General features: G+C 40.0%; 1 protein-coding gene across 5 annotated transcripts in view; it reads right to left on the bottom strand.

Annotated features, from left to right (window-relative positions):
• NMT2 (N-myristoyltransferase 2) overlaps window positions 1-13,803 on the bottom strand; it is a 1,198,504-nt gene that overhangs the window by 330,414 nt on the left and 854,287 nt on the right. For all 5 annotated transcript variants that reach the window (XM_044067506.1, XM_044067507.1, XM_044067510.1 and 2 more), the window contains 2 exons: window positions 3,533-3,624; window positions 3,304-3,420 (listed from right to left, as the gene is read on the bottom strand). In XM_044067506.1, coding sequence (XP_043923441.1) covers window positions 3,304-3,420; window positions 3,533-3,624 — 209 coding nt within the window. The remainder of the gene's footprint in view (window positions 1-3,303; window positions 3,421-3,532; window positions 3,625-13,803) is intronic.

Below are 13,803 nucleotides of genomic sequence, written 5' to 3'. Positions count from 1 at the left end.
TAAAAACAGAACTGGAAACACCCTCACATCTTGTTGCTGTGTGTGATACACTTATGGCAGAGGGGCTGTATACTGAAAGGCATAATGTGGCATGATTGTTGCACTGGGGATTGTGTAATCATTACAACACTGAAGTAGCTGAGAAGCAATGGAAACATGAGCCACAAAGCATTATGGAGAGCGATGAGGTTTATATTATGTGGGATCAACCATTACCAACGCTTCAAAAAATAGATGCCAAAAAAGGGGTTCAGGCGCCTAGGCAGTGAGACATTTCCCTCTGGTACATTTGACTGGGGACACATGGCTGAAGTGACATTCAGCTGCAGAGGAGTATGGCCTTTTGAAAATTCCCTGTGGGCAAAGAGAAAAATATGTTGCCATGCCCACAACTTCAAGAACCAAATGCACAGGGGAAAACAATGTCCTTGGTCCTCAAGGGAACATGAGACAGCAGACAATATGGCAGGCATCAGCAACAGGCTGGCCAGAGGGCATGTCAGTAGCAGTTAAAATGCAGTACACAATGGTAAGTGCCTTTATAATTGAAGTGTGTGGACCACTCCCCCCTTCAGAGAGTCTGGGGAGCGTTACCTAAATAGCATACTGGAGCATAAAAATGACAGTAGCCTGCAGGATTTCCTCCATGCTGTAGCACACTTCTACATGTTGTAGTTACATAAGTATGTACTGTACACTGAACACAATACTCATTACTTCTTCTGCCGCCATGCATTTGGTTATTAAAGCTGTGAGCATGGCAGAGTGTGTTTCTCTTTGCCCACAGGGAATTTGCAAACAGCCACATTTCTCTGCAGCTGACTGTCACTTCAGCCATGTGTCCCCAGTCAAATGTACCACAGGGAAATGTCATGCTGCCCAGGTGCCTGAACCCCAAAAAAAGACAGGTATAGTAGTCCACAAAGAAAAAGCAGCATTGATCATTGAAATTGCCACACCCAGTGATTACAGTGTCTTATGTACAGAGAGATATCATAAAATACCAGGATTTGCAGGCAGAAATTAGGGCAATGCGGAAGGATACTCAGACAATTCCAAGAGTAGCAGGAATAATGGGTCTTATAAGAAAAGAATTTACAGTCTTATTTGGATATGAACTGCAGGAAGAGTCAGCTCTAGGCATGCTGCTGGTGCTGTGAAGAGCACTTTTGGCTAACAAAGATTGAAATACTAATTTCACAAACTTTAATCATACTTAGAGTTAGAAATGGGGTCCATTCCTGCCTTGGTATTAGAAACTCAACAGACTTGGAGAAATTAAACCAGCAGGTTTACATTCTAAAACAAGCCTGATCCACTGTCTGGAAATTAAATCACTGGTTTACTTAAAACAGTCTCTGATGTGGAAAAAAAAACAGAGCAGACTTCAAAATGACACAACTGGGGGAAAAAAAAAATCAAACTGCATCTTTATATTTTAAGCACAAAAATGTTGATCAAGTGGTACACAATAGGATGGTCAACAGTCAATCTGAAGAGCTCTGACTCATTCAATCCATTACACTGAGTCAGACAGTGTCACATAGCAGAGACAAGGACTTGCTTCTCCTGCAGGACTCGTGTCTGTGCTCATTTCTGAGTTTCACTAATATCCAACCAATGTCCTCCTTTTATCGATGTATCATTTGATGGCTAGTCATGTCAATGAGTGAGTGTATAAAATCCCCGTATACATGAATATGTGTACATAAAATTACACAAACACACACACGCGCGAGACAGTTGTCCTAAATTTTGCAAGTTCAGCTGCCCACTTTTAACCTGCCTTTTGATTTTTTTGTAAAGCTCCTGAGTTTCTTTTAAATTTCTTCATCCCCCCTCTAAAACATATGACTTCTGTTAGAGCAGAGTACAAGCTATCTCAAGTGCTAAAGTTTAGTTCTTTGTAAGAAATGGTCATCTAAATAAAACAATGTACTATGATAAACTATGAAGGCAATATATTTAAGGTTTACTCTGTGGCACAGAAAAAAACATCCTGAACAATGATCCAGGGCTGATTAGCAGACCCAGTCCCGAGACACAGATTGGCAGGTGAGACCAAGCTGAATTATTTTAACACGCCTATTTCAAGTGAAAGGTGTGGACTTCCAACTAAAACTACAGCCAATGGTGAAGACCAAGGACTCCACCCTTACTACAAAAACAAATACAGAAATGTAGGGAAATATAGCGGTGGGTTGTCCTAAAAATAGAAAAGACTGCAATGACATTACTGAATGCTGGTGCATGGGAATAGGATTGTGGTTAATGAATAAAAACAAAACAGTTCACTTCTGTCAAGATGGCATCATACTAGGTTGGCCTTTATGGCTCCTTCTACTCCTGGAATTCTCTAATTGTTCCCACAGCTTACGGTCTCTGGTCCACAGTTAAGCCACTGAAGTTGGTGGGAACACGATACTTGTTACACAGGGGGGGACCAAAAATACACACACAAAAAAGCTGATAGGTTAAAATCACCCCATTTTTTTTTTTTTTTTTTTTTTTTTTTTTTACAGTACTTTGGTTGTAAACACACGTGCTATCTCTTAAGACCCAGTAAACATGCATTTCACTTCAGAGAAGCAATCTGTGAACAACACAAAGAGTAAGGTTTTAATCCCCACCACAGTTTTAATCCCCACCACACAAGCACCCTGAGAATGTGAAACTCGAATCCTATGAGATGTCTGCTGGACTTTATTCTGCGTGCAGCTATTTTTTTAAATTATGCTGCAAAAATATACTATTTCCACACCTATAATGTGTGACACTTAGAACACTTCCACCCCATCATTTGTCAGAGATGTTTTCTTGACAATCAGCTTACAGATGTACTTTGCTTGATACTAAGACTGTCAATGATACTCAAGAAATGTATGGAACTCATCTAAACGGTAGAGATGGGATAATACAAATACTTATATCAATGCAGTTTTCAGTAATATGCTGCCTTTCTAAGAAATGGACAGCAGCCAATTTCCAAGCATACTAGCTTTGCTAAATGTATACAGTCTTACAAAGATACAGGAATGCACCATTATTAAGGGAATTAAGAGGACTAAGGATGTCAAAAAGATGAATTCATGCACTCTGTCTGTGCCCATTAATGAGTTTGACAAATGACATCAGGAACAGGAAAGGTAAACAGAAGAATGCAGGACTAAAAGCACATTTTTATATTTAATGGGCAAGAAAAGCAGTTGGAATATTGGACTAGTTCTCATTTTCACACTAAGATGTACAATAAACAATATACCCACATAGTACACTACTGAAAGGAAAGACCAATGAACTTACTTCCCATATATTCTAATGGCAGCAGGAACAGCACTTATGAACCCTACTAATTTTCTATTTGAAGTTACACGGACTCCACAGTGCCACTCAGGTAACCAGCCTGGAGGACGAAGTGCCCTGAAAACAATTAAGAAAAATTATAAACAGACACGAACTATGAAAATGGATAAAAGTTTATAGTGTCTCTAAACTATCAAAAACAATGGAATAAATAGACTGCCCTACTTACCAGAGCAAAAACTCAGAGGAATAGTCAAACCTGAACATGTTGTCATCATCTTCCACATAATTCTCATTTAGCAGTGTATACAGTTCTTTCAGCTGAAAAGGGAAAAAAAATAACAGTAACAAACATTTAAAGAGAAGCACAGCATAATGCATCATAAAAAGAAATATGAAGGATTCATCATAATGCCTTTCTTCTAAGGCATCTCTTCGAATAACTACCATAAAAGTTCCCAGACACGGGCACTAAGGAGTATATTTCAACCAGTCCCCCAGCATTTTTAATCCAATTACACTACTAACTGACATCAGATGTGATGCCTGCCAACAGCATCTTGTATTCTTCAGTTCTTTTCCATCCATGATGCGCCATATCTTTTGGCTACTAGCACAATTCTGCATCAGGACTTGAGACAACACACAGAGGACTGATCAGGAATACCTATTCTCAGGGTTAGTACATAGAGAAGCTCTAAGGAATTAAGGTGGACAGGAAAGTCACGGATCAACTGTATGAAGCACTCTTTATGACCAAGTTATTATGGGTTATGGCAAGCTCATCATGTAACTTCACTAACTTAAGTATGAAGTACATCCATGACAAAAGAATAGTCCAACACACAACTTTAACAAAGAAAGGAGGAAGAACAAACCAAGAACAAAAATGAACGGAACAAGCAAATGCTACAGAAGTTCAACATTTCTACAGGAGTTCACACAAGTCAGTCCCACAGCTCTGTTACTTTGCTAAAAAAATAATGGTGGCCTAAGACCTAAAACCAGGTATGATTTTTTTATTTTATATTACTCTAATTTGTTTAACAGAATACTACATTTTGAATCAACATGTACTTTCTGAACAATTAGTAGTATGCAACCCCAATGTTTGGTATTACTGACTGAATGCAATCCTCAATGGAAGTGGCATTAATCACCTTACTGACTTACCAGAAAACCAAACATTTTACAAGGTAGAGGGAAAATGAGGCAAAATTAGAGGCTTTATGCAAAATCAGAGAGAGTTGATAGATGCAGTCAAGTTCTTATCTCAAGAAATCATTCCAGACACTAAACTGGATAAACGTATGCACATCAGTCCAACTGGTAGCCTCACAAACATCCTCTAAAAACACAATGCCTAAAAAGGACACTGATAATGACCAAAAAGCCAAGGATTATTTTAACTTTCATTTACATGAAAATGTCTTGAACTAGAAGCTTAAGACCTGTCTGGAAAACTTTTGTTCCTACCAAGCTCTGGTAAACAAAATATTGCCAATCTTCAATTTCAAAATAAGAACAGAATAAGTACATGAAATAATCGATTCAAAAAGCAGTCACCTTAGGAGTGAATCTAGGATTTGATTTTAATTAAAAAACAGTTCTGAAAGTTAATGCCATTAACTTTTTTTCTTTTTATCAGAAAGCCATTTCAAATCAAGTGGCAATAAATTTAAACATTTTTTAAATAAGCTTTTTCAAACCGACGGTGGAACCAGATTAGTTATTGAAGATTTCAACTGAAAACTTCCTCTGAGAATCAACCCAATAGGCTCTACCCTTGCAACTAGCAAATTGTTGCAGCCATTGTGAAAACTGGTTATCTCCACAGTATGAACTCTTAATGTGGAGTAAAGCCAAGTCTGAATCAAATTAGTGCTCCAAAAAGAATAATTCTTTTTGCAAAAAGGCTGAAAGAACTTCTGCTGCATGAAAAAAATTTTTTATGGTATATTTTTTCTACTGTAAAATTATTGACCAGTTTCCTGCTAGCCTAACAGTGAGGTAATTGCAAAACCTACATTGGTCCTATAAAACGTATTACATAAATTCTGTCACAAAACTGGGGCACACTAGGGTTGAACTGTCACAGTTTGACTCCACTTAGCACTGGTTGAGATACCTGCTTTGCAATGTTGCCACCATTTTAAATACCCATTTACTGAGACATGACCTTTTGCAGGACAAACAATTCATGTGAACAGTGCAAATAACTTTTATGTTTTTTGCCAAAACAAAATCTCAATCTTGTAAATTTCTAGTTCCTTAAGTTGTTTCAAATAATGCTTGGGTATTAAAGAAAAAAATAACAGAGTCAGGAAAAAAAATCAAAGGAAACTTGAAAAATATTTTGTCTTAAAATCATAGGACATTTGGCATTTTCTTACATCTGCCCAAACAGGGACTTGCCCTGCATAAACAGGGAAATATGGTTAATGTACTGCTGGGAGACTCATTATCTGACTGGGCAGGAATGCAAGTTTTCAAAATTCAGTAATCTGATTTCCAAACCTTTAAGCTTACACCCATAGGAAGACTTTGCTCATGCGGTTTACTATAATTCTGAAGTGGTATTTAGCTATACAAGGTTTTAAAAAGTTATGGACCAGAATAAACAAGTACCCAGAACTACAGAAGGTAAATGTGGATAGACTTTTCATGCACTGATTATGTGTTCTGATAGAAATGAATCTCCTTACCCCTGATTTTGTTGGAACTTTTACAGTGGCATATGTTTTGTGGAAGACTTTTACTGCATCAACTTAATGACAGTTTTTCAGTGTTTTTATCTTTATGGTAATGACTATGTACCTTTGCTGCAGTTTAGACGTTAGCTGTGTGTAAAACAAGTCTGAACACTTCTAAATAATGCAGTAAGACAATGAAAATGTTGATTAATAGTCACATTAATAGTAGCAACATACCCTTTACTTTCAGAATAAGAATACAATACCGTACATGAAGCAACCTTAGAAGTGAATCTAGGATTAGGATTTGATTTTAATTAAAATTAATTCTCAGTCTTTGCAGCTTGAATGTTCAAGAGAATTCTTGAAAACTCAATGTGTGTGTTCAACATTTTCTCTGATAGCACAGGATGGTTTGCAGCTATAAAATCACGTGTGTTCTTGATGGAGACAACCCTATGAAAACCGGAAAATAAGTTTATGATATGATCCTGAGTTATTCATATGGAAAATGACAGCATGCTTACATGCACGGTCACTTACTGGATCAGCAAAAGATAGTGTAAAGGAGATTAAACAAAAATGAATGTTATGGTCACTTTAATCAGAAGAGTAGAAGTTATGTTCTGCATAGAGGAAAAAAATACTTCTGGGACACAAGCCTGAACAGATTATCAGAGACCGTACACTTTTTAAGGCAGATTACGAAAATGATTTTGAGTACAGATGCAGTTGGCTGCACTAATATAATTTGGTGCTCGCAGAAGCATTACTTGATTTTAAGCTTTTAGATATTGCATGCTTAAATGCAAGCAATTAGCATATCAGGATTAAAGCATACACTTATTTTTGTCTCAATGATGTCTGCTGAAAGTGCATACTCAGAAAAAGACATCAGGGCACTGCAGTAGATATTAGCGTGTTTATTTTTACTTATTTCTTGCATTTACCAGGATTGTCCGACTCAGCCATGCAAGATCCCTTTTCCAGCAAAGGAATCATAGTTGAGCTAGCATGATAATTAGGAAAAAGGTGTGCAAGGTAAAATATTTCATAGTTTCATACAGATAAACATACATACAAAAACAAACATTTTACATAAACACCTTACAGGAGTTAAGATATTACAATAGAAATCAGTCAGTAAATGTCAAAAGAACTTTAGTAACAGAGGCTTACAGCTTAGCAGCAATGGCGTAGGTTCTAAAGCAGTAGTGCTTTAATTAGGAAGGCCGATATGGGAATGAGTGGTACTTGTGAAGGAAAAAAAAAAACTTAAAATTGGATAAAGAGGGTACAATGTAATTAGAGAAGAATAGTAACAAGTTTCATCTGAAGTATAAAAAAACAAAAGAAATTCAACCCAGAACATCCTGCTAAACCACTAACAGTTAAGAATTATTCAAAGGGAAACTATATCCTATTAAGCAACAATTTCATCAAAATACCAAGATCACGGCTGCCTATGCAGAATTATTCACACAGTCCCTATACAAACATGTGAATAGCTGCATACAGGCTGCTGTACCTACCAGAAATAAACCGAAACAGACCCCACTGATGGAATCCTCACCTGAACAGGGTTGATTACCATGATCAGGGGTTCCCATCCCCCTCCTGATAAGCGGCATAGGCAAGAGACGGACTATGAATCTTCAGATCAGGTTTCCATTTCTTTTGATTCCTCTTCTGATCAGGAATATTCTTTTCCCTCCTATGAGGATTCTGATGCTGAAGATTCCATACCTTCAGCTTCTCCTCCTGAGGACTATTCTTTTGGGGAAACCTTACATACCATAAGGGAGCATTTTCACAGGGAGAGCCAAGATTTTTCAGAATCTAAAAAGAGGCTCAGGGATTTCCTTTTACTACCTCAGCACAAGCCACTAGCCATCCCTCCTGTGTTAGACATTGTAGATGATGTGTTTTTGGAGTCTAGCCTTACACCTGACTCCTTGCCTCCAGCTCCTGTTAAGCCTGACAGATATTACAGGGTTCCTGACTCACATAAATTCCTTTTTAAAAACCCTGCTGCAGACTCAGAAACTATTTCTCAGGGTCCCAAGGGTGTTAAGGCTTCTGCTCCAAAAAACCCTACCCCTTCTGATAGGGATTCTAGGGTACTGGATAGATGGGGAAAAAAGGTTTACACATCTACTACCTTGGCTATAAGGGCCTTAAATTGTCAGTTTCATATGCTCAAATATCAGCAACATGTCATGGCATTGCTTAAACAGAAAATGTTAAATTCTGAATGCAGCTGAACAAGTTGGAAAGCATACTTTGCAATGTGGTTTTGATTCTTTAGAGGCCTCCTGCAGGGCTGCAGTTACATGCTCTATAATTAGAAGGCATGCTTGGTTAAAGGAACAAAATCTGCCTGATCATGTTAAAGTTAAATTATTAGATGCACCTTTACAACATGATACTTTGTTTGGTGTTAAGGCAGAAGTGGTGTTAAAGAAAATGGAGGACAAGGCTAAATCTATGCAAACGGTCAAAGATTTCTTACAAGTACAGCAGCCTAGGTTTAGTAGACACTGGCCAACAAAGAATTGGTCCTTTCCTGTGTTAGACAGATCTCAAAGGGACAGACCCAGATGCCCTAGAGGCAGATCCCAGGTGCAAGGTTCATACAGGTCAAAGCAATGGGGTGTTTCTACTTCCAAAAGGGGAGAAGACAAATCACAACCTTACAGAAAACAGTCCCAATGACTTCCCCCTGCCTACACCAAGCATTTATTTCCTGGCTGCACCCTTAGGGGGAAAAGTAGCACTTTTTTCTCAAAATTGGCGCATTATAACCCAGGACAAGTGGGTACTAAATATAGAGTCGCAAAGCTACAAGTTCCATTTCCATACCCTACCAAAGGTAAATGGCTGGCCAGACCTGCCAAAAAATCAATTGGCAGAGGCACAAAAACAAGTCTCATCCCTCATGGACATGAGGGCCATTCAACAAGTGCAAGAGCGGGGACAAGGATTTTACTCAAGACTGTTCTTGGTACCCAGAAAGGACAAGGCCTGGAGGCCAATACTGGACCTATCGATTCTGAACACATTCCTGAATATACCAAAATTCAAAATGTTGACTTTGCAGCAGCTTCTGCCCATGCTGGGCAAGAATGCTTGGCTTGTAACTTTAGACCTAAAAGAGGCATACCTGCATGTCCCAATCAGACAAATATGCAGAAGATACCTCAGATTCAAGGCTGGCTCAATGCATGACCAATTCTCTGCACTGTCCTTTGGCTTATCTACTGCGCCCAGGGTCTTTACAAAGTGCCTGGCACCAGTAATTGCATTCTGCAGACTAAGAGGAATACAAATATATCCTTACTTGGACGACTGTCTCATTCAAGCAGAGAACAAGGACATCCTTCTACAGCATCTGGCGTTTGTGAAAAAACTTCTAACATGCCTAGGGTACACAGTAAACGAAAAGAAGTCAAAACTATTACCCTCTCAAGAGATAATATTCCTGGGTGCAAGCTTAAATACAACTGCCTAGATGGCTTATCTCACGTCAGACAAACAAAGGCAACTGACTACCTATTTCAAAATGTTAGCTACAAAGGCCCAGTTATCTGCAAGAAAAATTCTGCAGGCTTTGGGTTTCATGGCATCCTGCATCCTACTCTTTCCATATGCAAGACTGCATATGAGGAAACTTCAATGGTACCTAAAAAGTGTTTGGACTCAACATTGCCACAGCCTGGAAACTATAATTACTCTCATTCCCTGCCTGCAACAGGAGTTTCGATGGTGGCCAAAGGCTTGTCACCAAAACAAGGGACAGCCATCCGCGTTACCCTCAGCCAGGCAGACACTAACAAGGGATGCATCAGATTATGCCTGGGGAGCCCACATGGCAGGAAGATGCATTCAGGGAACATGGCCCTCAAACCAAATGCATATCAATCAAAAAGAGATGCTAGCTGTTCAAAATGCCTTGAAGGCTGTCAGGGCATTCTGAACAGCTAACATCTCGTTTTGGTTGATATGTAGATGCATTTGGCTTGCAGACCATGTGCCCTGAATACATCTTCCTGCCATGTGGGCCCCCCAGGCATAATCTGATGCATCTGTTGTTAATATCTGTCTGGCTGTGGGTTGTTGTGGTGACAGGCCTTTGCCCACCATCGAAACTCCTGTTGCAGGCAGGAAATGAGGATAATTATTGTTTCCAGGCTGTGGCAATGTTGAGTCCAAACACTTTTTAGATACCACTGAAGGTTCCTCATCTGCAGTCTTGCATATGGAATTAGCAGAATGCAGGATGCCATGAAGCCCAAAGCCTGCAGAATTTTTCTTGCAGATAACTGGGTCTTTGTTGCCAACATTTTGAAATAAGTAGTCAGTTGACTTTGTTTGTCTGGCGTGAAATAAGCCATCTGGGCAGTTGTATTTAAGCTTGCACCCAGGAATACTATCTCTTGAGAGGGTACTAGTTTTGATTTCTTTTCGTTTACTGTGCACCCTAGGCATGTTGGTAATCTTTTTACAAACGCCAGATGCTGTAGTAGAATGTCCTTGTTCTCTGCTTGACTGAGGCAGTCATCCAAGTAAGGATATATTTGTATTCCTCTTTATCTGCAAAATGCAATTACTGGAGCCAGGCATTTTGTGAAGACCCTGGGCGCATTAGATAAGCCAAAGGGCAGTGCAGAGAATTGGTAGTGCATTGAACCAGCAATGAATCTCAGGTATCTTCTGCATGATTGTCTGATTGGGACATGCAGGTATGCCTCTTTTAGGTCTAAAGTCAGAAGCCAAGCCTTCTTGCCCAGCATGGGCAGAAGCTGCTGCAGAGTCAACATTATGAATCTTGGAATATCCAGATATGTGTTTTGAATAGATAGGTCCAGTATTGGTCTCCAGGCTTTGTCCTTTCTGGGCACCAAGAAAAGTCTTGAGTAAAATCCTTGTCCCTGCTCTTGCTGTGGTACTTGCTGAATGGCCCTCATGTCCATGAGGGATGACACTTGCTTTTGTGCCTCTGCCCACTGATTTTTTGGCAGGTCTGGCAAACCGTTTGCCCTTGCCAGGGTGTGAAAGTGAAACCCGTAGTCTTGTGACACTATATCCAAGACCCATTTGTCCTGGGTTATTATGTGCCAATTTTGAGAAAAAAGTGCTAGTTTTCCCCCTAAAGGTGCTGCCAGAAGATGGTTGGCGCAGGCAGGGGGATGTCACTGGGACTGTTTCCTGTATGGCTGTGATTTGTCTTCTCCGCTTTTGGAGGTAGAAGTACCCCATTGTTTAGACCTGTATGAGCCTTGGGGCTGGGATTTGCCCCTAGGGCATCTGTAGCTGTCTCTTTGTGGCCTGTCTGACACTGGAAAGGACCAATTCTTTGTAGGCCAGTGCCTGCTAAATCTTGGAGGATGGACCTGTAAGAAATCCTTGACTGTTTGCATAGATTTAGCTTTGTCCTCCATTTTCTTCAACACCTCTTCTGCTTTAACACCAAACAAGGTATCATGCTGTAATGGAGCATCTAATAATTTTGCTTTAACATGATCAGGCAGATTCTGTTCGTTTAACCAAGCATGCCTCCTAATGACAGAACCCGTAACAGCTGCCCTGCAGGAGGCCTCCAGAGAATCAAAACCGCATTGCAAAGTATGCTTTCCCACTTGTTCAGCTGCATGCAATAAATCCTGCATTTCTTTGTTTTCTGCACATTCAGAGTTTATCAACATTTTCTGTTTAAGCAGTGACATAATATATTGCCGATATTTAAGCATATGAAACTGACAATTTAAAGTCCTTATAGCCAAGGTAGCAGAAGTGTAAATCTTTTTTCCCCATCTGTCCAGTGCCCTAGAATCCCTGCCAGAGGGGGTAGGGTTTTTTTGCAGTGGAAGCCTTGACCCCTTTGGTACCCTGAGAGATAGTTTCTGGGTCAGCAGCAGGGTTCTTAAAAAGAAATTTATGTGAATCAGGAACCCTGTAGTATCTGTCTGGCTTAACAGGAGCTGGAGGTAAAGAGTCAGACTGGACTCTGAAAATACATCATCTACAATGTCCAACACAGGAGGAATAGCAAGAGGCCTGTGCTGAGGTAGTAAAGGGAAGTCTCTGAGACTTTTCTTATAGTCTGAATAATCTTGGCTCTCCCAGTGGAAATGCTCCCCCATGGTATGCAGAGTTTCCCCAAAAGAATAATCCTCAGGAGGAAAAGCTGAAGGGATAGATTTTTCAGCATCAGAATCCTCATAGGGAGGAAGAGAGTATTCCTGATCAGAAGAGGAATCAGAAGAAATGGAAACCTGATCTGAAGAGTCATATTCTGTCTCTTGCTTAGGCCTCTTATCAGGAGGGGGATGGGAACCCCTGATCAAAGTAATTAGGTCTTCGTCCATTTTTAGCATCTGTTTTTTAGGCATGGAGGCCTGACATGGGGATGTTGTACTTGTTTCTTTGTCTTTAGAGATGCTTTAGTCTTTGCCTTTGAAGCTGAAGTCATTTTAACATATAATTGCGTAGGCCTGAAAACACCCTCAGAAGCCGATGCCTGCTCAGCGGCTCCAGACCAATCTGAGGGAATAGTTTCCGAGGTTCCAATACCTTGAGTTTCCAGCGGCCTAGTCAGCTCCACGAGGGAGTTGGAAGCAGCCTGCGGCTCTAAAGTAGCGGGTGTCAGGGGATGTGAAAGCGGCTCACTGAGAACCGGCGACTGGCTTAGAAGAAGCCTAGTCATCAGTTCTGGACCTCGGATACCTGTCCTTTTCTTTTTCTTTGCGTTTCTTTTGAATTGCGTTAGTCGGCTATCAGACGACATATTGTAATTAAATCTTCTGCCAAAATAGTGAAATGCAAAATCGTACCAACTCTTAATAGTGCGTTGGTTAAATCTAGCAACAAACCGACAATTAGCAACGTCGTGATCAGGGCCTAGGCAAGGAATACAGTAAGAATGGAAGTCCTTATGAGGTATTTGCTTACCACAAGAAATACAATTATTAACTTTTTCTGACATCGGTCTGGAGCAAGAAAAAAGTATCCCTGTCTGGGTACTTAGCTTTTAATGAAGACTTACGAAAATCTCAGGAGTCGGCAGACTAGCACTTATGAACTGCTTTTGCTTCGGGCACAGCGCGGCAAGAAAGACTGAAGAAAATGGCGTTGGCTGCATCTTTTATACCCCTGGTGCACTTATGTCAGGGAGGAGGCGACAGCAACCGATGCCGCACCTGGACTTTGGAATTCAGGCCGACTGCGGGTAGCCTGCCAGCAGGATAACCCAATTGTAATGATTGCAACAGTGAAACATGATGAACATCTGTACTTTTTTAGCTGAAGTAATTTAAAACAGTTTGGAAATATATATATATATATATATATATATACATATATACATATATATATATATATATATGTGTGTGTGTGTGGGGGTTATCTTTAGTACATCGACAGCCCACTACATCGAATTCCACTTCTCCGACACGGCAGAACATAGACAAATGAATAGCCAAAGTTTCCTGCATGGTAAGTTACTGTTTGGCCATCCAGAACTGAAAAACTGCCATTAAACAGACTACACAAATGTGGGGGGCTTTGCCCTCACACCCCCCAAACTTAATATTCCAACTCGGATAATGCACTAAAACGGGGGTATGGGGCAAAGTTCAGGTGGATGTCCAAACGGTAACTTGCCATGTGGGAAATGTCAGCTCTTCATTTGTCAATGTTCTGCCATGTCGGAGAAGTGGAATTCAATGTAGTGGGCTTTAATGCACTAAGGATAACCATATTATATATATATATATATATATATATATAAAAAAATAAAAAAAAATAA

The sequence above is a fragment of the Protopterus annectens genome, chromosome 3.part1 (genome assembly GCF_019279795.1).
Source record: "Protopterus annectens isolate FY-2018-M chromosome 3.part1, PAN1.0, whole genome shotgun sequence".
NCBI lineage: Eukaryota > Metazoa > Chordata > Ceratodontiformes > Protopteridae > Protopterus > Protopterus annectens.
This window is presented reverse-complemented; position numbering and strand designations above follow the sequence as displayed.